Source organism: Hibiscus syriacus, unplaced genomic scaffold (genome assembly GCF_006381635.1).
Source record: "Hibiscus syriacus cultivar Baekdansim isolate YM2019G1 unplaced genomic scaffold, ASM638163v2 tig00013960_pilon, whole genome shotgun sequence".
NCBI classification, from domain to species: Eukaryota; Viridiplantae; Streptophyta; class Magnoliopsida; order Malvales; family Malvaceae; genus Hibiscus; species Hibiscus syriacus.
The window spans coordinates 243,998-269,904 of NW_024062312.1; the positions used below are offsets into that span (position 1 = coordinate 243,998).

General features: G+C 37.3%; 2 protein-coding genes across 2 annotated transcripts; both read right to left on the reverse strand.

The window, feature by feature from the left end:
• Positions 1–2,980: 2,980 nt before the first annotated feature.
• On the reverse strand, positions 2,981–15,373 carry LOC120206637 (NAC domain-containing protein 86-like). The gene is made up of 5 exons (XM_039206225.1): positions 15,368–15,373; positions 9,691–9,695; positions 4,887–5,049; positions 4,513–4,790; positions 2,981–3,358 (listed from the first exon to the last, which is right to left on the reverse strand). Exons 3-5 carry the CDS (start codon positions 5,041–5,043, stop codon positions 3,074–3,076), a joined length of 720 nt encoding a protein of 239 aa, XP_039062156.1. The 5' UTR covers positions 5,044–5,049; positions 9,691–9,695; positions 15,368–15,373; the 3' UTR covers positions 2,981–3,073.
• Positions 9,910–12,606, reverse strand: LOC120206636 (short-chain dehydrogenase TIC 32 B, chloroplastic-like). The gene is made up of 8 exons (XM_039206224.1): positions 12,260–12,606; positions 11,945–12,179; positions 11,758–11,837; positions 11,130–11,283; positions 10,575–10,653; positions 10,417–10,504; positions 10,257–10,303; positions 9,910–10,089 (listed from the first exon to the last, which is right to left on the reverse strand). Exons 1-8 carry the CDS (start codon positions 12,468–12,470, stop codon positions 9,925–9,927), a joined length of 1,059 nt encoding a protein of 352 aa, XP_039062155.1. The 5' UTR covers positions 12,471–12,606; the 3' UTR covers positions 9,910–9,924.
• Positions 15,374–25,907: the final 10,534 nt, after the last annotated feature.

Consider the following 25,907-nt stretch of genomic DNA (forward strand, 5'->3'; position numbering starts at 1 on the left):
GCAGTTACGGAGAACTTGCACATTGTCGTCGGAACCGGATCGACACAACTCTATCAAGCCGCCCTCTACGCGCTGTCCCCCGACACCGATGCAGACCCAATCAGTGTTGCCTATTATTAGCCACAATACACGCCCATATCCTCCCCTGCTAACTACGATTTGATGCTCTTCACCGTCTCAAAGAGCAACGGTCATGCCGGATGCGCATTGGGTAACATAAACCGAAAATCCCTCAAATGTACCACAGTGTATCTTTTTTCTAACTGCATACCTTGTACATCTTCTAGGTGGGCACTCGTTAAAGATGAAGATGTTGCAAGAAAAATGACAAAGTACATCGAGTTCAACACGATCGGCGTGTCCAAGGACTCGCAGCTGAAAGCAACCAAAGTTTTGAAAGTCGTGTCCGACAACAGTCGAAGACGGAACGCAGGTTCTTCCTTCTTCGAGTTCAGCAGGGGATTTAAATAGGTTGTGTTTTCGGTCGTATCGCGTTTATCGTGGTTGCGGGCATAACAGATGCTATTGGGGTCATTACGGGCATCATAGTCATGATTTTTTTTAAAAAAAATTTACAACTTATCCTAAAATATAATAATTATAGTTATAATTTTAAAGAGTCATTATTATTTAAATAAATAAGACTATGAGCATAAAAAAACTCTAAAATTAAAATAGATAAAAATAAATTACCCATTATGATTCATTTACGAAAATTAACATATTATAACTTACTAAAATGAACATGTGTAAAATAAAAGATCCAAATCAGAAGATCAACAAAGTCTCAAAAAGTGACTAAATTGTAGCACGCATAAAAATTGGGAGATCAAATTAAAATACATAAAAGTCTCAGTCAGGGACTAAACTAAAATTGAAACAAAATTATAAGCTTGAATCGAAAAGATTAAATTTTCATTTGATGACTAAAAGGAAAATTTACAAATGGAAAGGGTCTTATCGAACGATTTACCCATGCGCTGAATTCATGAAACCCCTAACTCTAAAAACGACGTCGCACATATGGTTGTTTATAACCCCAAACATTGGGTTTTGAAACCCACATTTCATTTTTTTTCATTTTGCTCAAAGCCAAGGAAAATCCACATGATCTAAAAGAGCCCCCCTCGGCCATGTAGTCCATCGATCATGGACACCGGCGACGATCTATCACGGTGGCCAGGGATGGTCTAAGTGTCTCATAAGACTCTTCTCGTTCCCCCAAACTCGAATCTAAAGCCTCTTTTTCCTAAAACTGAACAACAAGCCCTAGATCTAAGAAATTACCTTTTGTTAATTTGGATTTCGGTTACCCTCAAGCTTCCCGGCTACCCGCAATGAAGGTGAGATCTCCTATCTTTCTTTTTTCGTTTTTTTTAATCACCCCATTTTTTGTTGTGTTCAACTGATGTGTGTAATGGAAAATAACGGGAATAGTGGGCCGTTATCGCCGCGATCGGTTGTTACTTGTTAAGTTGCGGCCGCTATCGGTCACTATTGGTGTGATTCCGCGTTCACACCGCTATTTCAGGCAATATTAGTTTTGGACGACGATGCTACCGTGAAATAGCGGCCGCTATAACGTTTTCGTTCTGCTATTTGAAACCCTAAGTTTAGCTACCATGTTATGGCCAAGAGGTGGAAGCAATTGAGAGAGGTAGTGCTTGAGAGTGGCCTATTTAGTGTGCCCGACTTCCCTTCCCAGCTTTGCAAGTTTCTCGATGTGGTGTTCGAGCCTCAACCCGGTAAGTGCATGGATTTTAATCGGTGACGGAGTTGGAAATACTTTTAAGTGTGATTATACATATATTAATAACACATGAATTTTGTACGTCAATGACACAAATATGATTTAAGAGTAGACAATAAATAAAATGAATAACTACCCGGAAAAAGAATTCTAATTCGGATTCAAGATTAGTCAGTTACTAGACTAACGTGAACTTGTTGTTTGCAGCTTTTGCATGGGTAAAGTGTGAAGGAGAGCTCGAAGATTGCGAATGCTTCCTTCGAGGGAACAAGATATTGATTCGGAGAGGCAAGCATTTTGGAGTTAGCCCTAAATATGTACTGATAAACATGTTAGATCAAGACCAAAATTATGATACCTTTGTACAAAGATTGTCTACTATCCGATCGTGACAAAACAGAGGAGATTGGGGCAGCCATAGTTCTTTTGTAAATCGGCCGGAAAATACCATGTCAACAACCATGTTTATCTAATTCATAAATTAAATGGTACCTTGTGTTCTATGAAACGTGATGTATGGGGAATCTTTTCAAATTTTAAATCTCGAAATTTTTGAAAACAATAATTTCTCAATATCTCGGGGCTTCGTGTTATAGAAAACACGAGGTACTAAATAATCATATTAAATTAAGTAATATAAAAAGTGCATGGTAGCTTGCATCCTGTGAAATGCGAGGTATGATCACGCGTAAGATAGGACGCAAGTTAATCCTACATGTGTTCTTTGAGGGTTATTTTTCTAGCAAATCTGGTAAGGGTTTATTGTTCGAAAAAAATAATTAATAGAGTTTTTTTAATTTAATAACGCCCTTTGGACGGTGGTCAACTGTAGTTTATCATATTTGAATATGTTGCTATTACATCCTTACTTTTAATAACAATTAGACAATGCCCAAAGATATTTATATCCAATCTCTCTATTTTATACTCTCAAGCTTATATATATATATATATATATATATATATATATATATATATATATATAATTCATACATCAAATTGGTGATTCAAAGAAGAAGCAAACTTTGAATTGTTTGTTATTTATCCCAATAGAGATGCCCCAAGTGATCACCCTTTTAATACAAAGTGAAAGTAAAAAATCTATAAGGGCCATCGGCTACATTAGTTGCATGGAAGCACACAACCAAGCCCTCACAAAATATCACATCCATTTCAATCCAATCCAATTAGAGATAAAAAGTAAATCTCCTAATTAGATTTATCCTCAAATTTTACAGTTATACTCTGTAATTTTGCTATCTTATTTTAATAAACTTAGACAAGTTACTTGTGTTATTCACCAATTTTTATCAACCCTTTTAATTAATTTGTTAATGTGACGTTGGAAACTTCATCTCCAGCCATAGCAGCAGTGTTGGAAGAACACCATGGATCATCGGTGATGAACTGCATCCAAGAATCATCTTTATCTTCCTCTTCGATGAATGACGACGACGACGCTAAGGGAATGTCCGGCGACATGGTTTCCGAATCATTGACAGCAGCTTGAGAGCACTCCGTCACTAACAAGCTGTTACACCGCAATTGTTCGTCCATCTCCGAGCAGGTCCCATTTTTCTTGAAAACGCGACACAAAGCGTAAGAATCCTGCAAGTATATTGAGTACCTCAGTGATAAAAAGAGAAGTCATTTCTTTAAATATTTCGACTTCGAGTAGTTATAAAAAAAATAGGTGTAGTTGCCGACACAATGGGGTGTTAAAGCACATATGTGGACAGGCTTGGCTGGGTGTTCTATAATCGTACTTTAGAAGCACGAAAACTTTTAAAAGACAAATTAATAGTATCCTATTATGTCTGACACAAGGATAACATTTTTGTCTTATTATGAGTGAAGCCAAAACTTTTTCCGAGATGTAATAAGAGACCCTAACAAGCAACGAATGTGATCGACTTATTTTATAACACAAATTATAAAATAAAGATTCATAAAGCAAAAAGTCTGCCGATGCTCACTCAATCTTCCCATGCAAGTCATGCATGCAAAACCATTTCATCAGTCCATTTCTCATTGGTCGATCTACTAATGATTACATCTCAAATCATGTGCCATGCCTTTCTTTACTTTTTCTTTTCTAGTGTAAATGTTCGATGGGTTCGAGCCCGATGATTTTATGATATTTAAACGGTTATTATCAAATGGTCGAGAGTTTTTAGAATAAATATTATCACTTGTAATCATCTTAGATTAATAAAAAAAATAGTCGATGGACTCAATAAAGTAATACTCTATAGTCGGAAGATTATTTACGTACTTTATCCTTTTTAAAAGTATACCTAATGTTACATTATGATTCTGTTTTGGTCACCCGTCGTTAAAAAAAATTAACGGTGATGTTGATGTGTCACCATAATATAATATCACGTCATCATTAAAAGAAATTAAAAAAAATACCATGTCAACATCCCTGTTTATATTTTTAACGACAAATAATCAAAATGTAATGTTAGATATAATTTAAAAGAAATAGTCTTGACCAAAACAGAATTGCGAGAACAGGTTGGTAACTAAATAGAGATTTACCCTAAAAAGAATAAAGAGTATGAATGAATAAGTGAAACTAAAAAAATAATGCACAAAATGAAGAATTCCTAGTGATGAATTAATTTCGATAAGTGCACAGTGAAACATATTAGCTAGGCTTAAGAAATGGTGATTGTTATAAAGAAGCTTAGGGATTATTATGATTATTAGTAGTAACCCAATAATTTAGCATTTAACTTGGATTATGCACAAACTACCTGAATTGCACAGTGGTCCTCGCTCTCCTTATCGTCGAGCCGGTATTCATGCATGACCCAATCCGTCCTAATTCCTTGAGGGGCACGGCCTCTATAGTAAACCAGCGTCTTCTTCATTCCGATGGCTCGATTCTGGCAAGCAACTCGCCGGTCCTTGCCAGTCGATTTCCAATATCCCGCCCTCGTCGCCCTGTTCGTCCGGAATCCATTTGGGTATTTCCGGTCGCGGGGTCCGAAGAAGTACCACTCCGGATCTCGGCTAGGCAATATCGATTTTTCTGTCGTATGATCAATAAAAGTACACTTTTAGCATAATTCGACTAGGGGAATCGATAAACATAGCTGAAAAGAGGTGAAGATTAAGTGGTGATCACCTGCTAACTCCCATGGTTCGCATTTGTAGAGATCGACTTCGGGGATGATGTCGAGCTCGATTTCTTGGCCATTGATTTTCCTTTTGAGATAATAATTCACCAGTTCTTCATCTGTGGGGTGAAACCTAAAACCAGGAGGTAATCCCACGGGTGCCATTTTTATCTCTGCAAATATCCTTATCATTAATACGATTACCTTGTTATATAAAAGAATTCTAACACACAACTCTCTCTTTTTTTTCCTTTAATAGATTCTTGGACAAACGTTTGTTGGAAGGTGTTCCAAATATCTTTATTATATTCTCCCGATTCCATTAATCATGAGGCAAATAATCCTCTAATAAGGGCATTGTTTAAAAAACATTTGCCACAAGGTCTTCCATTTGACGTTTAAAGGGTTGAGTCCCTATCAAACTCAATGATTAAGGGATTGATGTTATCTCTTGAAGTTTCAATTTTGAGCATCACGTATGTAGGGGTACAAGCATTCATTATCAAATGGCTGAGAGTCTTTAAACAAATATTACTTAATATTTATCTTGAAATTAAAAAAATGTTGTTTTTCTTTTTTGGTCGCAAAAAAAAATCGATATGGATGATAAGGGCAAGATGTATGATTTTATGTTAGGGGTGAACTTTAACTTTTAAAATTTTAAGGGGTAAACTTAAACTCATAAAATTTTAGGAGGGCGAAAATAGATTTTCAATAGAAAATACATACAAAAATTTAAAACATATAATAATTTTAAGGGTAAAGTATAGTAATGGTCACTGAACTTTTCTAAAGCTTTCATTTAGGTCCCCAACTTTTAAAACTTGCAATACAGTCCTCCAACATTTAGTCCGTTTGTAAAATGGTCCCCCCAACATTTAGTCTGTTTGTAATATGGTCCCCGACCATTTGACGTTGTTACACTGCCGTTATACGTTTGCAATATGGTCACTGAAATTTTCATGCACTTGCATTTAGGTCCCCCAACTTTTAAAACTTGCAACACAGTCCTAAATTTCATTCTAAACCCCAAATTCCTTTTCGATCTCAAATTTCCTTTTTCACTTCTCTCTTCTCATTTCCAGCATAACTTTTTAGTCGAGGATGCATGGGAAATTCTAGTCTGACTTTGAATTATGTGGAGGTGTTGACTTGAATAAGGGTCCATTGAGAAAAGACCCGACCAAGGGACTATCGGGACTATCAACGATTCAAGGTGTAATGTTAGACACATGTCATCTCAGGTGAAGCATAGATGTTCGATGAAATGCTTGTGAGAAAAAAATGGGGTTAGAAATGCAGAGTTCACAAATACTACTAAGATGAACTAAGTATCATTGTTGTAAGTCACCAACAAAGCTGGAATTATTTTGTATAAATGACATATAATAATTTCTTCGTTTAATCTTGTACTTAAAGATTTTCCAACATATGATCAAATATAATGAAATCTCAAATAGTGCATTCACCTCTCGTTTGGTTTTTGTTCTTTAATTTTCCACCATGTAAAATTGTAAACCCAAGCAGTGCTCTGTCTTTTGGCTTTTTATTTACAAAGAAAAAAATGGAGGAATAATTGCTTGAACGCAACACCGATTGCGTTTATTTCTTTGCCTCTCCCCTCACTTGCAAGAAGGTATTTATTTTCTCTTTTGGACTATCCGGAAGTAAGCTTTTACTCTTTCGCACTTTCCCATTTTCAGCTCGCATTGTGTGTTTTTTGATGAAATTTTTATGTTTTTGGAACTGCATGTCAATGATATGGATATTCAGTGTTAGTTTTGAACCAAAACCATCTAATTTTCTTTCTTTCTTCTTAATAAAAACTTTTAGTACTTCTTATGAAAGATATTCAGTCCATCAGAATATAAGTGAAATAGGGTCCTTGGCTAAATTTTTTTTATCTTCTTGTTTGGTTTTTCTTTAAATCAGAGAATTGGTTGTGAGTATCGACATAGTGAAATCGCCAGGCTCAATCCGAGAGACTGCTGGTACTAGTTTACTGGGAATTGTATTGATCCGACCTGTGGTTTTCGGCTTCCTGTGAGCTCGTATTCTTTTTTAATAAGTTCATGTTGATTATGTGACTGATATATCGTGAAAGAGTTAATTTTTTTTACATGTTTTGGAAATTTTACAGTTGAATTGTATTGAATTATAGCTTTAGAAGACAATTCTTCATGCACGCAACTCGAAAGGCATCATGACAACGTAGTATATTTAGAGCAGCTACTTGACCCTGTCATGATGCCTTTCGTGTTGCGAAAGAGACTGAGAGGTGAATGTGCTGTTTGGGATTTCATTATATTTGATCATCTGTTGGAAAATCTTTAAGCACAATGATTAAACGAAGAAATTATTATATGTCATTTATACAAAATAATTTCAGCTTTGTTAGTGACTTTCAACAATGATACTTACTTCATCTTATTAGTATTTGTCAACTCTGCATTTCTAACCTCATTTTTTTTCTCACAAGCATTTCATCGAACATCCATGCTTCACCAGAGATGACATGTATCTAACATTACACCTTGAATCGTTGATGGTCTCGATAGTCCCTTGGTCGGGTATTCTCTCAATAGACCCTTATTCAAGTCAACACCTCTACATAATTCAAAGTTAGATTAGAATTTCCCATGCATCCCCGACTGAAAAGTTACGCTGTAAATGAGAAGAGAGAAGCGAAAAAGGAAATTCGAGATCGAAAATGAATTTGGGGTTTAGAATGAAATTTAGGACTATGTTACAAGTTTTAAAAGTTAGGGGACCTAAATGCAAGTGCCTGAAAAGTTCAGTGACCATATTGCAAACGTACTAACGGCAGTGTAACAGCATCAAACGGTCGGGGACCATATTGCAAACGGACTTAATGTTGGGGGACTGTATTATAAGTTTTAAAAGTTAGGGGACCTAAATGACAACTTTAGAAAAGTTTAGTGACCATTACTATACTTTATCCTAATTTTAAAATTTTAGGGGAACGTCTGCCCCACCCGCCTCTCTGAAGGCGATGATCAATGAAAAATAAGATCGTAATGTCTAGAGAAGCTATTGTAAAAAACCTCTTATGTCCTTAATTTCGAAATTAGTCAAATTGGTCCCTCTTAAAAGGGGAGGAATAATTTAATCCCTATTGATCTCCAAAGTGAACAACTAAGAACAATTAATAACGATGTAAACGGTTTCAGTGATTTTACATAACAATAAATTTGGCCATCATTGTTTACACATGATATCAATGTGATTTTTTTATTAAAGTTAAGTGATTACAAAGTAGTATATGTTCTAAATATTCTCAATCATTTGATAATGAACGTTTTATCATCCTACTGCAGTCACTAGTGCTCGAAGCCATGACTTCTAGGACCAACAACGATTCCTTTAATCATTGAGGTAAGTTGATTCGTGAATATCAATGTGAATTTGATTGTTAGAATTTTATAAGTGAAAAATAAAGATAAAGTGAGATCAACCTAAAATAAAATATGTGTAAGGGATGAGATTTAACGTTGTTTGATCATGCATGCATCCTCGAATGAGAAAACACAAATCTTACTATAAAGTTAGATATCACAAAGAATACAAATACATGAAATTGTGTATATTTCGTAACTCGTTATACATCTATTAAAATCTAGTGTATCACATAACATTATCAATATGTAACAAAAATCATAAAAGTTATTTAGATCATGAAAATAATTATATTTCACTAAAATAATTTTCTCTCATAATTTTAAAGATTAAAGCATATTTTTTTATTTATAGAAGAAATAAACTTGGTCACCAAAATTTCTTATCTCATAAGAAGTTTTTATCTAAATACACTAAGTTAACAAATAAGTTTTAACCAGATTATAATAAAATCCAACATAATTATCAACTGGAATTTGAGATAATATGTAACAATCTTTCCCCTGATACAAATTCAATCATAGAATTGATTTTCAAGTCTTCAACGATTTCTATTCTTACGTAAGCCAAATGTTTGTTGCAACATTGCTATCATGTCTTCAATAATTTCAATTCTTACGTTATATCTCTTGAAACACCGTTGGATAAATGAAATTATCTCATCAAACTAAAAAATCATTGTAAATAAACTTCTCTTGTATGTTTCTAAAATCACTAACAAAATATATTGCAACAAACTCCTTCAAAATTTCAAAACTCGAATCATAGCTTTGATACTACTTGTTAAGAATTTACAAACAGAAAACAAAATAAAACAATATCAATATAAAATAAAACACTCACAAAAGATAAGATTTAACGTGGTTTAATCATGTCTAACTCTGAAGACAAGAGAACACAAATTCACTACAAAATGTAGAGATCACAAGGAGTAAAAATATATGAAAATCCTTGTATCACAAACTCGATATATATCTCAAATTATGATGTATCACAAAATATTCTCTCACGATTTTATCAAAGTATGTTGGAAATATAATGGCAATACTATAATTAAGTTGTTAGCATTGATTGGAAATTTAGATGATACAAATATGATAAAATTTGAATGTGTCGTAAAAGAATCACTATCTTAGAAGTAAAATTGTTCGGATTGGTGTAGTCCTCGAAATGAATAACTATGAAATAAATCTCTATAACAATCAGATCAATTATTGTGAAATTATAGTGACAATCCAGATAACAGCTGAAAATCAATAATCCTCTAATTTCAGTAACAAACATTAAAATATTCACACCAAAAATAATTAATAAATATCATAAAAGATCTCCATTCTGAGTTTGTAATAAGCCAGTTCTTTGTCTTCAATAAAGGGCGACTATTTTTCATTCTACTTCAACTTGGATTTATTCCAATACAAGGTATACAATCCGTATGCTGTTTTGAAAACTTAATGATATGTCGATGGGATTGATTGTAAACAATTGTATGAATATGCAAACATTTTGTTCAAGGATTGGCCTGTGGTTTCATACATAGCAGAGGTCAACTTTCCTCCATGAAGACGGTCGGAGCAGACAATATCTTGTATCAGACGTAGTTCAACAATCCTTGCGTCAACAACACTCCTAATTGTTTCGGAGCAGGGCTCGGGTTTGCCTCCAAAGCCGTTGTGCCTCTGATTCATCATCGGCTAAGGCTGAGCAGTTGCTTTCATTGCAGTCTGCAAAGTATTTCCCATTCATCCCTTGTGCATGTGGGCTCAGTGCTACATAGCAGGTAGTGGATGCACCCTGCATTAATCCACAATTCCCAAACTGCAACATAAACACTACTGCTTCCACCATCCCCCTTTTGTTTTACATTTATATATACGATGCAACTATGTCGTTTAAATCGAAATTGATTATATGAATCTATCGATCATGAAACAGACCGTTGGATGTCAAAGACGACACACCTGAGATGTAGACTTGAGCAACTTGGACGCAATAAAGAAAAGAGAATCTGCATATACAGAGAGATTAGGAGAAAAAGGTCAGCTCTTAAACATTTTTTTAAGTAGTCTGAGGTGATTACAAAGTAGTACCTATCCTATTCATATTCATAGAGATTCTTGCCTGTAATAAAGCCCTTGTGTGCTCTGATAATTCCGGTTTTTACGATTCCTGGGTGTACTGCATTCATGGTTACATTTGCATTTCTCGCCTGCAAATTTGAACATTGTTGTTTACAAACTGATAAGATGATAGACACTTTCAAGTAGTAGAGCGGTCACCTTTAGCTGTCTGGCTATTTCTTTGGCATGCAATATGTTTGCTACTTTGGATTGAGCATAAGCACGTGTGCCATTATAGCTACATCAACAATACACCGGAACAGAACCAGGAATTTTAATTCAAGGGAGACGAAGTATAATTAACAATGCAAAATGAGAGAACAAAATTAAAATAAATCAAAATTTAAAGGTCTAAATAGGTAATTTTCCCTATATACTTTAATGATAAAAAAATTTGGGGCAGTGCCCCAAGCTCCTACGTAGCTCAGCCATTGAGCAACAGTTTATATATATATATATATATGAGGGACCCAATTATACTTCATAAAACTCTTTTTATTTTAGGATTGTTAGATCGAGGGAAATTAAATGTTGAGATTAACTCCTTGTCTTCTTTTTAGAGAATATATTCTCATTTTCTACTGTTAGCCTCAACTTTTAATTTCTCTCGTCTAACGTTTAGGTGTAATATTAAAAGAGATTTACTCAATGAAGTATTAAATAAAGTTGAATTGAGACATGTTTGAACGGTTACAGGGAAAGGAATCAAAGTACTTGTTAGGGTTGAGCATTTGGTTGAAGGTGAAAGAGTCTCTTTTAACCCAGCTGTGAATCACAGAAGAAAGGTTTATGATTCTTCCTTGGATCCCTGTCTGCTCTGCTGTTTCTATCATCTTCTCTATCAACATTTCTGTCAATAAAAAATGCCCTGCCAAAAACAAATATCGAGTATAAGTAAGTAGGGATGTTCATTGTTCGATTTTAATTAAATCAACCAACAAATTTAAAATTTAATTTGATTAATTAGATTTTAGATCGGTTAACATAATTTTTTAAAATTCAGTTATTAGTTAGTTCTGTTCGATATCAGATAATTAACCAAAAATATTGAATGTTGAATATATATTATATGTATAGTTTAAACTCAAATTTATTAAGAATTAACTAAACTCATTGAGCTTTTAAGATCCAATCAAATTTTAACTCAAACGAGAAAAATACCTCCATTAAACTTAAATTAATCTAACTAAAAAAATTAATTGAATTGATTAAACTTTGTTCGATTCAGATAATAATTTTAAAAGATATTCAATTCGATTAATGGTTAAAGAGAAATCAATTAATTTGATTAATTTGATTCAGTTGGTGACCGAATTAATATAGAAAAAAAAAGATAGTTTACCCAGGTAATTAGTTGCAAATGTCATCTCAATTTTGTCCTCAGAAAACTCCAGATTCTGAGAGAATATCCCAGCATTGTTTCTACAAAAAAATAGCTTTAAACGACTTAACATTTCATCAACTGTACTGATTTTCTGTTATCAGAAAGAAAAAAAAAAGAAACGAAAATTTGGTGACGATGAACGTACATGAGGATGTTAAGGGGAAGCCCCAGAGCTAGGAACTGTGTGCAGAATCTCTTTACAGAAGCCAAAGAACTGAGATCAATCTCCAACACGATAATCTCAGCATTCGGATTAATATCCCTCCGAATTCCCTCCTTCAATTCGGCTGCCTTCTTCCGATCCCTCGCGGCAATCACGACTCTCACTCCTCTCTTCGCCATCACTCGAGCCGTCTCGGCTCCGATGCCCGACGTCGCCCCTAAGAAATAACAACACTCCGAGAATTCAAAAACATGTTCTCATGTGTGCATGCGATATGAAGAGTTCAAAATCACTAACCGGTGATTATAGCGGTTAAACGGCGAGTGTCGATCGAGTAAGAACAACTCTCGGTGACCTGTTCGGCCGTCGATTTCGAGCCGTGGCCACTGGGGCCGGCAACGCTTGCTAGGTATCTCAGTGTTCCCTTCATGAATGAAGGTGTCAAGCTCACAATCTCAAACCACCAAAGAAGCACAATAGGTACTATCAAGATATATATAGTATACATATATTAGTTTGTACTTGGTAGAGAGAAGAGCCTTTGAGAAGTTTGATTTCCTACTTCACCCACTACACTAACTTTGTACTCTCAACAATTAAGCAACGTTGATATGTGAACGTTTCCTTGGTCCTTTCTATATTTCTCTCTCTGCCCTTTCATGGGTGGCTTCCATTGTAGATGATGGCCTTTTTTTTCTATATAGTCACAGTTCTCTTCATCGTTTTTATGATCTCCTAAGGTAGTATATATTCAAGATTTTTCTCAGTTATTGATAAAGCACGTACATCGTACAATATAATTGTTCGAACCCAATACCTAAAAAAAGAACAACAATTTATTTAACCATAGAGATTGCACTATGGTTTAATAATTCTACCATTTAAAATTGGTTCAAATGTACCGGAGATTATGACATTTTAACATATGATTATTGACTTTTTAGGTTTAGAAAGCCTAGCGATGTCATAACAATGTCATTTATTTGTTGTATATCAACTTGTAAATCATGAGAATAATATCAGTAAGATTAATTATCAAAATAATATTTTAAAAAATGACATTGTTTCGATTATGTAGGATAAAAACACATTCAGCTCGTCATATCTGATCGAATTTAATGATTTGCTTTGGTAAGACAGGACCAATTGAACGCACTTTTTCTTACATTATCGAAAAGAAAATCATTTTTTAAAATAAATTTTTTAATGCTATTATGATTGTTAATTTTTAAGTAGATATTATTCTCATAAATTAGCTAGTAAATGAAGTTGTTGAACAGCTTGTAAATCAAATATATATATATATATATATATTTGATTGTACTCTAGTTCCAAGGCTTCGTCTTGACTAATTTGGACCGACTTGTGTCGCACACTTGATTTTGATAGGTGAGTTTCCCAACGGAGATTTTTTGGATACATAATGACTTGAACCTGAGACATTGCTTAATTGATGTCAAGCTGCTTACCACTTGAACCAGCCTCGTTGGTGTTAATTATTTATATTTGCTCGTTCATTTCTTAGTTGGGTATATATAAGACAAGACTAAAATCTAGATTAAGTGAGGATATCATGGATTTTGGAGAAACTGAAGCATATTTTATTCTTCAAATACGATTCACTAACGAAACACAATCTACTTTGTGATTAGCATATTGAATTTAATAATTAATGGGACAAAAACCTTAACTAATCTTGGCTAAAGATTATATTCCCTTAAACTCATGTTTTTCACTAAGAACAAAATAGGGGATAATATATACTATACTTTAATAGTTTGGTATAATTATAAAATAATATTTATTTATAATCTTTTTGAATTATTGACGAGCACACATATACCTTATAAATACGATTGTTTGAACACGACTTTAAAAAAGAATAACTCTCTTTATTCACTGAGATCACGTTGAAATATTGAAGCTAAATCCAACAAGTTTGGTTTTGCATGCTCACATGTGCACACAAAATACATATTCAATCCAAGTAATAATTTTGGGACAGGATTACTCATGTATTCAACGTTTTACTACTACTACCGACAAACAAATTTGAGACAAAAGTGGTGGCTTTATTTTTGGTTTCTCCCGTGTTGCCTTTTGGTCTCCAATAGGCAAAAGTCTTATCTTTCAGTCGGAGAAATGATGTTGAATGTTGGGGAGTTGAGGTAGTAAAAGAGAGCAATGAAGTTGACTCCTCAACCAAGTTTTATTACAAAGACAAATGGGTAATATTAGTGACGAATCTAGAAATATTTATGAGCATAAACAAATGGAATAAGGTTATCACAATTAAAATTTTAGGGTAGACACAACCAATAACCTAGATAATTAATTCAAGAAAATTTAAATTTCAAGGTGAGCATATGATTGACCTGGTTAGAGATGAGCACGAGACTCGAACTCAACGGGTTTCAACTCGACCCTATTGGGTCATTTTTTTTATAAAAAAATCAATGTCGGGTCAAGTTTTTTAGAAGATATGTTCTGGTTGTGTTCGGGGGAGAATGTATATTTTTTGGGTTGTGTCGGGTTAGACATAAACTCGACCTAACCTAACCCGACCCATGCCCATCCCTAGATCCACCATTGGGTCCCATTGGTTTCCCCATCTGCAGACACCACCCATTAGTGTTCCTCGTTGCTTCACACACATGCCATTGCCCAAAACAGTGTTGAATAGGAGAAAGGGACTAGGCAAAAAGTAAAGTGCGTTTGATTAATGTCCCGCCATGGTCGAACTTGAACATGCTCTGTTTCGATTCTTAGTAGTTGTCCGGAAAGACAGGGAAACCAAAACCAAATTAAACACAAAAAGAGGGTCATCGATCGATCCTGTTTAACTGCTGCGGATTCTATAACGCGACGCTTATTACTTAAGGAAGTTTTAAAGAGTATATATAATTGGATTGGGTTGATTTGACTTGTTTGGTATATATATAGTTGCAGAAACGAGCAACGTCTCTTGTCTAGTCTTTGATGATGTATGGATGTATCCATATTAATTCCTTCGGACAAAATGAGCTCCTCACGTCCATGTCCTGTCGTCTTCATGGTTTGTTTTTGTCTGGCAAGGAGAAAGATGCGCACATGCACGCCTTTTATGAACCAAATATTCAAGAGATAAATTTGAGATAACATCTGACTATACATGGTACTAGTGCATGAGAATGATTATGGATCCTATATACATGGTACTAGTGCATGAGAATGATTATGGATCCTACAAACACAATGTAAATAGACGGATAAGATTAATTCCTCGTTTTTTTAGTAAAATCTTTGTATTCATATTGTAAATTTCAATCATATACTTTTAATTATCTAACTGTCATAAATTTGTGTAAAATTAATAAATGTATACTTTCAATTAGCTTTAGGTCCTATCTAAAAAGCTAGTGTGACAGCACTGTCTCCCTTCACAACAAAGTATTCCAACCTGAATTGATGAAGTCGACAAAGCCAACAGGAAAAAGAAGTCCAGCATAGGAGGCGAACCCTAAAATGGCCACTGGAATTCCCATATACCCAATCATTATAATATTCACGAGAGTTTGCTTCAAAAGGGCTTAATATTGAATCATTTTGCATGAGTGTTATAAGCCCACACCCCACGTGCTATCACCCATTTTAGCTGGCTGTTCCACCGCACGAGCCAATCACGGCCAAAGGCCGGTGAGTGGGACTCGACCGAGCCCTTGTCTTCCTCGTTCTAATCATTCCTCTTACCAATGAACAATTGGGTAAACTACAAGTTTAGTATCTAAACTATTTTTTTTCTATTTTGGTACCTAAACTTTATTTAAAAAAATACTTAACATTTAATTTAGTTTTATTTTGGTACTCATCGTTAAAAATTAATAGATCTGCTGATGTGATATTTTTTTTATTTTTTCAATGTTGGTGTGGCAACACCTTATGGTGGGACGTCAACATCACTATTAAGTTTTTAATGACATGATACCAAAATGAAACCTAAATTAAACTTTACGTATGATTTAAAAAAATTGAATACTAAAATAGAATAAAATTAATAATTTAATTACTAAACATAAACTTATAGTTTGCCCTAAAGAATTTAGCTCTAAATTTTTACCATGATAATATCCATGTAGGAAGATTTGGAGAAAAGGTTGCTTGTCGTTTTCTTCATGCAAAAAAGAAATCAAACCGAAAAGAAGCAACTTTTTTCACAACAAGTTTAACAATAATAATCAAATATAGATTAGCTTTGAGCATTATAGATTAATCAAGGACTAGGGAAGTTGATTAATATCATATGGACACATACCTCCCCATTACCGACATTAATGTTAAGAACTTAGTGATTAGGTGAATTACTTTTGGGAGGACAAGTTGACAACATAAGTGAAAAATTCAAAGGCAGTGTAATGTGCTTGCCATTAACCTTAGTGGTTATTATTTATATGCTATTTTCCTATAGTCTCTCTACATAGGACAAAGCTCAAAGGCAACAAAAGTGATGGGTTGCATAATACGATGAAATCTTGTTTGATTCTTAACGTTTGCTTCAGATTTTGGCTTCTCAAGAGGTTTTCACAATCATGTGTAACAGGGATTTAAATAGCAGTCTGCGACTGTGATAGTGCTCAAGATATAGCGGTAGTGATCCCCTCCGCGACTGTTATTATATGACTGTGATGCTCGCAAACCCCACAATAGTGCCTAGGCCTGTAAATGAACTGAACGTTCAACGAACCGTTCATGAACCGTGCGGCGGGAAGTTCTTTTATGTGCGTTTATTTATTAAATAAACGAGCATGAACAAGATTTTGTGTTCGTTTAATTAAATGAACGAACATGAACATAGGTCTCGTTCGTTCATTTACGTTCGTGAACGTTCGGTTATGTTCGTTCGGTTATGTTCGTTTATGTTCATTCATTTATGTTTAACCCAATCTTCTTAAATCAATTTTGGTGACCAATTTGTAAGTATCTTAAAAATATTAATTAATTTGATATTCTGATGACCAACTTCATAATTAACCCAATTTTATTTGGAAAACCCAACAATATTAACATGGATTAGTTCTTTTTGAACGATCCATAAGTTGCATACCCAACACCGTCAACATCCACTGCGCCGGAACTCTATGTGACTGCACCACCAGCTGGTTATCCGATGAGCAAAGAGGAGTCTCAATTTTCAACTTCTACATAGCACGAAGTTAAGGACATGTTTGTTTGATCCCTAAGGATTAAGGTCTGCAATCACATGAAACACAATATATGTTCATCTCGACTGTTGTTGAAGGAGAGAGGAAGAAAGAAAGTGGAGGAACGTTATGCAATCCCACATCAGTAGTAAACAAGCAGCTCGGGGTTGGTAACTTATATAAAAGAAGATGGGGAAGAATAGGTTTAAGCATCTTTGCGCTTGGGGCAATGTCGAGCTCAGAATCGAGCTTGAATCGAGCATGAATCGAGCTTGAATTGAGCTTAGAATCGAGCTTCAATCGAGCTCGAGTCTCGAGTTTTAATCGAGCTCTTAAATTTTTTTTGAGTTCGAGTCGAATTTCTATATTATATTTCGAGTTCGAGTCGAACTTGATAATTTTAAGCTTGCGAGTTTTCGAGTCGAGCTGACTTTGAAAGTTTTTTCGAGTTCAAGTCGAGCTCAGCAATACTCGAGCTTGACTCGGCTCGTTTACACCCCTAGGTAGGGTCTCCAACGTTTATGTTCGTGTTCATTTATGTTCGTGTTTGTTTATGTTCGTTTATTTATTAAATGAACGAACATGAACAAGTTATATTCCTTAATAAACAAACATGAACAAAAAAAAAGTTTGTTCGTTTATGTTTATGTTTGTTTATGTTCGTTTATTTATTAAATGAACGAACATGAACATACATCCGTTCGTGTGCGTTCGGTTCGCTTACAAGCCTAATAGTGCCTGTTATGTTTACAATCGTGACTAACGTGACTAGACCGAAGACGTGACTGAAATTGAGTCCATGGTGTGGAGTAAGATAATTATTAGCCATGTATTTTGATTTCATAATTTTTTTTCTTACCCGTGCATAATTGACTTCGATTGAAAATTTGTAAACAGTAAAATAAATAACGCTAGATCAACAGGTAATAGATTACATGAGAGACGAGAGAAAATGGAAGAAACTATAATTCACGATCAACAAGTACAACCGTGAGTACGGTCAATGGACATGGTTAACGCGTACTTGCCAACAAATCGGCCGATTAAGCATTCACAAGTCTGGGCTACTGGGTCAAGTTCGATCCCGGGTCAAGGTTGTTGATCTAACTGTGTCAGTCTGGGTTAAGACAACTAGGCTTAGACGACTTCTGGGCTCAGGCAGAGTCTAAATGGGCCTTGACGGAGAGCAGGCCTAGAATTAAATTAGGCTCTATGCATCTGGGTCAGGCTCTTAGGTCTAGGCTTGGTCATTAGTGAGATGAGTCAATATGGGTCAAGGTATATTGGGCTTAGGCTATTTAGATTTACGTTTGGACAAATCATGACTAAGGTTTGAGAAGATTACTAGGCTAGCTGAGACATTGACCCCACAAGTGGGCTAATCAGTACATGTAGCTACTTGGACAAGCATTATGTATTGTTCAACATGTTATTGAATGGCTTTAGGTGTGTTCTTATGCAAGAGAAGAGAGGAAGGTAATGACTACTGCATCACGAAAACTTAAGACAAATGAGGAAAACTATCCTACCTACGATTTGAAGCTTGCTCCAGCGATCTTTGTCTTGGATATTTGGAAGCACTACCTCTTTGGAGAGAAATGCTATATTTATACTAACCATAAGAGTCTCAAGTGTTTGCTCACTTAGAAAGACTGAAACGGAAGTTAATATTAGATTCTAAGGTAGGATAGTTTTTCTTATTTGTCTTAAGTTTTCGTGATGCAATAGTCAGTACCTTCCCCTCTTACATAAGAACACACCCAAGGCCATTCAATGATGTGTTGTTAATGTTACGGATTACCATAACATATCAGACAATTGGATTATGTTAATCATCTTATTTGCGTAAGAACATACTCAACCTCTTGAACTAGGGAAGGTAATCCATAACATATCAGACAATCATAACATAACCATAAGGCAAATAACATGAATCAGAAGTTAATGTTAGATTTGACGGCCTTATTCACGAGGTTGAGTATGCACGAGGATGGTGGGATTTTAACTGATCTTAGAGTTGACACCAACCCTAGTTCAAGAGGTGAAAGATGTTATGATAACTCCATGATAGGAGTTATAATTGCATACTTCAGGTCTAGGTTTTTGTACATTCTTAGGTAGAAGATTACATATTAATTGCTAAATTGCATTGGATTTCATCTTATTTAATTCATGCATATGCAAAAGGGATTTTATTTGATTTTCTACACTTATGTGTCCGCATCTTTGATATTTTCACTCTAATATTATCGCTTTTGGTCCAAGAGTTGAAGCTTCTAGTGGATTTGTTTTGGGTTGTTTAGGTAGAGCTACAGGGTTGGGGGGAGGAGAGGCTGTAGCGGTTTGTTGGTAGTGGTGCGGTTGTTGTCCCTGGTGGCTGCTTTGGTTTCAATTATTTGATAGGTCATGTCATCATTTGTTGAAGTCTAGAGTTTGCTCTTATTTGTTTAGCAGGGTATTGGTATCGATGCTCGCGTTTGTGCTAGTAGGTGTTTCGATGGGGTTGTTTTAAGTTGTGTTTTTGTTTCTTTCCATGTTGATGGAGTGGTAAGCAAGAGGAGAGTTGTTCCTAGGGTGTAATTTTGGTGAATGTGGTTGAGCTTGGCTCTTGTGTTGCTGTTTTGTACCTGGTTAGGGGTACTCCTTTCCTCCACTTAGGTTTAGGGGAGGTTTTTAACGAGACCCCTATCCATGATTTAATCTTTAAATAAAAGAATTTTGCCGATCAAAACAAATATTATCGCTTTTGTACTTAACCATGTTTTGAGTTTCAGATACACTACTATAAGTTGATGGTTAGCCAAGGATCGAGTTTGGACAAGAACTAAAAGGATGGATTTGTAATAAAAGAACGATCCAATTGTCAAGGGCTATTGATAATCTAAGATGCATGGGATTTGGCCATAATCATGGTGAGGGCTTGGGGCAAAATGCTCTATCAGGAATTTATCAAAAAGAGAATGCTGGTGTCAATCCTGATAGCGATAATGGGAGCGAGAGGTCCTTCTTCCCAGAACTGAAGGCAAAACGCAGGAAGAATAAAAAGTACGGTTCTTAATGTAAACTGCAAGAAGCTGCGTTGCCCGAAGTGGTTCGCAAGAGGAGAAATCGGGCGGTCAAGAAGCACAAGTTGAAAAAAAGAAGACCTGGAAATTCCAAAATTGTCTGGAAGGTCGGTTTTGGACTCAAATTTGGCGGCAAGGTGGAGTCTCTTGACAAAGGAAGCCAAAAAGACTTTGGAATTGGAAAAATGTTTGGGGATTGAAGTAGTCGGGAATGAACAGAAGGTTATAGATTAACTAGCTAGCTAGCTTGGCGAAGAATGATCGATTTGCAAGCGGTCGTAATAATGAAGAGGCATTGAGTGGAGCTTCAAGGAAATGAAGATGTGATGCCAGACAGAATAGTGATTATCCTGTAGGCTAGTTCCGACAGACGATTCCCAAGAGAAAATTCGCCCAAAAACCAGAGAAAAAGTCTCTAGGGTTTAATAAAATATTATAAAATTAAAACTATCAAAAGCAGTCCACAAGCCGGACTGTTATAGCAAAAAAATCGTCTTTATTCGAATTTTGCCAAAAATAGCAAAATCCCGAAAATCACTCTAAATTGAAATTCGAAATAAAATAAGCAATCTCCCAAAAATCCGGCCTAAATCGGATTTAAATTGACTTCCTAATTAACAATCGAAATATTACCATAAATAGTAAAAAATAACTAAATCTAGTGATTCGGAGGGGAAAACGGCAGAATTTGAGGTTGAAAAAAAGGCCACATGGAGCGTGGCTCATGTGGAGAGCGTACGCGTCGAAAAGAGATTTCCGGATTGGGGTCTTATGCGCGATTCTGACACCTGTAGCCAAAGTTATGGCCAAAAGACTGAAACATACTCAAAACGACCCCAATGAGGAACATGTCACAATCAATTCCCGCCTTTGCGCTGATCTGCCAACTCATGGTATCTCAGCGCCATCAACGTGCAATCTGACAGCTCAGCATCATCTGTCTCGGATCCCCTGCATCAGTCACCCGGGTTGGAAAGAACTCGTCCTCGAGTTCAGAGTAGTGTCATCAGGATCCACAAAACAATGACTCAGGTGCTTCACATTAAAGACATCAGAAGTCTTCAAGTGACTGGGAAGTCGCAACCTGTAAGCATTATCATTGATCTTCTGCACGACCTCACAAGGTCCAATCTTCCGATCCTTAAGCTTATTATACTCACCAACAGGAAAACGATCACGAGTTAATACAGCCCAAACAAAATCACCAACATCAAAAAGTACCTGACGACGATGATTGTCAACCCGAGTCTTGTACTTGGTATTGCTCTCATGAATGGTCTGTTTCACCTGCTCATGGATACCCGAAGATACTTTGCCATCTCATCTGCTTTAGGACTGAAACGTCCTATACGTGGAATAGGGGCTAAGTCCAACACCCCGGATGGGTTCTGACCATAGACAATCTCAAATGGGCTTAAACCTGTGGTTCTGTTTTTTGATCTGTTGTAGGCAAATTCTGCCTGAGGCAATGCCAAATCCCTCTGCTTCGGCTTCGTTCCTGCCAAACACCTTAAAAGGTTTCCCAAACTTCGGTTCACCACCTCAGTCTGGCCATCCGTCTGGGGGTGGTAGGCGCTACTGAAATTCAACTGCGTTCCCAGTTTCCCCCACAGGCTCTTCCAGAAATGACTGATGAACTTAGTATCACGATCTGAAGTGATGGATCGAGGAACACCATGTAAACGCACAATCTCCTTGAAATAGAGATGGGCAATCCGGTCAGCATCCATAGTCTTTCTGCAGGCTACAAAATGAGCCATCTTGGAAAACCTGTCAACCACAACAAAGATAGAATCAGAGGCCCTTTGGGTGCGGGTAAGCCTAGTACAAAATCCATGCTGACATCGAACCAAGGAGCTTCAGGAACAGGTAAGGGAGTGTACAATCCCGCATTGGTGAGAACTCCCTTAGACCGCTGGCACACATAACAACGGTCCACATAATGGGCCACATCACTAGTCAACTTGGGCCAATAAAATTCAGAAGAGATAAGGGCCAATGTCTTATCTCGGCCAAAGTGTCCCTCATTATGGAGTTCACTTATAATTTGATGCCTCAATGAACAATCTGGAATGCACAATTGTAATCCACGAAACAGATACCCATTATGCAAAACAAAATCATGACGGTGACCCTCAGTTACCTCCTGAAATATCCTTCCAAAGGAAGGATCAGCTGCATACATATCTGTGAACGTCTCAAATCCTGCAACTTTAGTACTCATGGTGGTGAGAAGTAAGGTACGATGGCTCAGGGCATCTGCGACGCGGTTCAAACTCCCTGCTTGGTGCCTCAGCGTAAAAGTGAATTCTTGCAAGTATGCTACCCACTTGGCATGACGTCTACTCAGCTTGTGTTGGCCATTGATGTACTTCAAGGCCTCATGGTCGGTAAACAGAATAAACTCCTTCTGTACTAGGTAGTGACGCCAATGCTTCAGGGACTGAACTATGGCATAGAACTCCAGATCATAAGTGGAATAATTTTTCTTTGATCCCGATAGCTTCTCACTGAAAAAAGCAACCGGACGACCTGCCTAACTCAGAACACCACCAATGCCAACGCCAGATGCATCACAATTTACCTCGAACACTTTGTCAAAATCTGGAAGTGCCAAAACTGGAGCCTCGATCATCTTCTACTTGACCAGTTGAAAATTGGCCTCTGCCTCCTCAGACCACTGGAAATCACGCCCCTTGAGGCACTCTGTGATAGGGGCGATCAGAGTACTGAAATTTCTAATGAATCGACGGTAAAAAGACGCCAAGCCATGGAAACTTCGGATGTCATGTAAGGTTCTTGGTCTGGGCCACTCCAAGACTGCATCTATCTTTGACTGATCTGCATGAACACCATCAGTAGACACAACAAAACCAAGAAAAGTCACATAAGTAGTGAAGAAAGAACACTTCTTTTGATTGACAAACAAGCACTCCTTTTTCAGCATCTCAAAAACAGCACGGAGGTGATCGAAGTGTGAAGTCCATGTCGGACTATAAACGAGGATATCATCGAAGTAAACTACAACAAATTTCCCCATAAAAGGCCGCAAGACCTGATGCATAAATCTCATGAATATACTGGGCGCATTGGATAACCCAAAAGGCATGACCATCCACTCATACAACCCTTGTGGCGTTTTAAACGCCGTCTTCCACTCATCTCCAGGCCTTATTCTGATTTGGTGGTAACCGCTCTTAAGGTCAATTTTTGAGAAGATCTTAGAACCAGATAGCTGATCCAACATATCATCTAGACGGGGAATTGGAAACCGGTACTTCACTGTAATTCTGTTGATCGCTCGGCTGTCAACACACATACGCCAAGAACCATCTTTCTTTGGCACTAACAGAGCAGGGACTGCACATGGGCTCATACTCTCTCGGATATAGCCCCTCTCCAACAACTCTTCCACATGTCGCTGCAACTCTTCGGCCTCCTTGGGACTGAGGCGATATGCTGGTCGATTTGGCAAACTTGACCCAGGAACAAGGTCAATTTGATGCTGAATATCCTTCATAGGTGGTAGTCCAGGAGGAAGATCCTCTGGCATCAAGTTAAAGAATTCTGCTAGCAACCGCTGCATCTCTACTGGTAAATCTGTATCCACGTCTACTGCATTGTTCTCGCAAGGTAGCAAGGCATAGACCACGTCGCCATGCTCAATCTCATCTAAAAACCTGGACATAGAAAGCAGATTAGTATTATGGGTTACTGGGGTAGGAGTAAGTCCTTCCCGCCGGGGTGCCAACACAATCTTTTTTCCCTTGATGCTAAGGGAATATGTATTCTTCCGTCCATCATGAATGACACTGCGATCATACTGCCAAGGTCGACCCAACAATATATGACACGCATCCATAGACACAACATCAGTAAGTCCTTCCCGCCGGGGTGCCAACACAATCTTTTTTCCCTTGATGCTAAGGGAATATGTATTCTTCCGTCCATCATGAATGACACTGCGATCATACTGCCAAGGTCGACCCAACAATATATGACACGCATCCATAGACACAACATCACACCAGGCATTATCAAAATATTTTCTACCAATTGAAAAAGACACGAGGCATCGCCTATCAACTGTTACCTCACTGTCTTTATTTAGCCATGACAACTTGTATGGCTTAGGATGACGGTCCGTCTTCAACTGCAATTTCTGGACAACCTCCTCGGACACTACATTCTCACAACTGCCGCTATCAATGATCATTTTGCAGACTTTATCTGCAACTGTGCAAGTCGTGTGGAAAATATTGGTTCTCAACCAATCGTCCCCTGAATCGCCCTTGGGGGTAAGTAGACTCTTGCGAACGACCAGAGTCTCATGACCATCTCCATACAGCACATCATCAGTCTCATCATCGTCATACATGGGTTCGCCAATCTCCTCAGTCTCGTCTTCCACGTTTTCCTCAATCAACAAATTTTTGCCCTTTTGACTAGCAGGCTTCCTGCAATCAGTCGCCCTATGCCCTGTTCACCACAACGAAAACATCTAATAGTAGGGTTAGAATTACCCTGCGGTGGCTGCTGAGCAGGACGGGACTCTTGAGGGCGAACTGGTCGACTGTTGTGATCGCTCCTGATCACTGGTCTCCTCTTTTGCTGTTTTTCAACAGCAAGTGCACGCTGGTATGCTTCCGAAACACTCCACAATGAATGAAGGCTGAGGATATCTTGCAAGGGCTGGCGTAAACCCCCCAAATATCGCGCCACCATCTGCTCCTCCGTCTCAGATAAATCGTTCCGGGCGACCAATTGGTAAAACTCCTCCGTGTAATCATCGACTGATCGCGCGCCCTGCCTCAACGCATGAAGTCGCTGAAATAAGGTTTGCGTGTAGCCGAAGGGAAGGAAGTGGCCCTTCATCTTCTTTTTCATCTTCTCCCAATCAGTGATCTTGGCTTTGCCCTGTCTTTCTCGTGAACGTCGTAACTGTTCCCACCACGCAGATGCTCTGCCCTTGAGTTTGATGGCGATCAGTTTCACTTTCACACGATCGGGGACTTCCTTATATTCAAAAATACGCTCCACTTCATTAATCCAATCCACGAATCCCTCGGCCTGTAATGTACCAGAAAACTCAGGGAGATCGACCCGAAAACCGAGGTCTCCATGACGCTCCTCCCGACCACGGTGCTCCCGGAATCCTGCGCCCCGGAATCCTGCGCGATTGTGATATGGGTTTTCGAAAGTGGAATTGGTATCGTGATCAGAGGCATCACGATCCTCTAAATCCTGCGCCGCCAGGCGCTGGGTTAATTTTGCGACTTGCCTCTGCAAATCCGCAATCATCACATCATGAACGCAGCGATCACGGCGTTGGGCTTCCTCATTCGGAACCTGCTCACGACGACCACGACCACGACCTCCAGCCATTGAAACTGGTGAAATTTCCTAAGAAGATGTTGAAGCTCTGATACCAACTGACGCCAGACAGAATAGTGATTATCCTGTAGGCTAGCTCCGACAGACGATTCCCAAGAGAAAATTCGCCCAAAAACCAGAGAAAAAGTCTCTAGGGTTTAATAAAATATTATAAAATTAAAACTATCAAAAAGCAGTCCACAAGCCGGACTGTTATAGCAAAAAAATCGTCTTTATTCGAATTTTGCCAAAAATAGCAAAATCCCGAAAATCACTCTAAATTGAAATTCGAAATAAAATAAGCAATCTCCCAAAAATCCGGCCTAAATC

Excerpts from the sequence above, each read along its gene's own strand:
- LOC120206636 (XM_039206224.1), bottom strand. The coding sequence starts at position 12,470 with ATGTATACTATATATATCTTGATAGTACCTATTGTGCTTCTTTGGTGG. Across the intron at positions 12,180-12,259 it reads TTTAACCGCTATAATCACCG|GGGCGACGTCGGGCATCGGA; the intron begins GTTAGTGATTTT and ends GTTATTTCTTAG. Across the intron at positions 11,838-11,944 it reads CTTCCCCTTAACATCCTCAT|AAACAATGCTGGGATATTCT; the intron begins GTACGTTCATCG and ends ATTTTTTTGTAG.
- LOC120206637 (XM_039206225.1), bottom strand. The coding sequence starts at position 5,043 with ATGGCACCCGTGGGATTACCTCCTGGTTTTAGGTTTCACCCCACAGAT. Across the intron at positions 4,791-4,886 it reads CGAACCATGGGAGTTAGCAG|AAAAATCGATATTGCCTAGC; the intron begins GTGATCACCACT and ends ATCATACGACAG. Across the intron at positions 3,359-4,512 it reads AGGACCACTGTGCAATTCAG|GATTCTTACGCTTTGTGTCG; the intron begins GTAGTTTGTGCA and ends ATATACTTGCAG.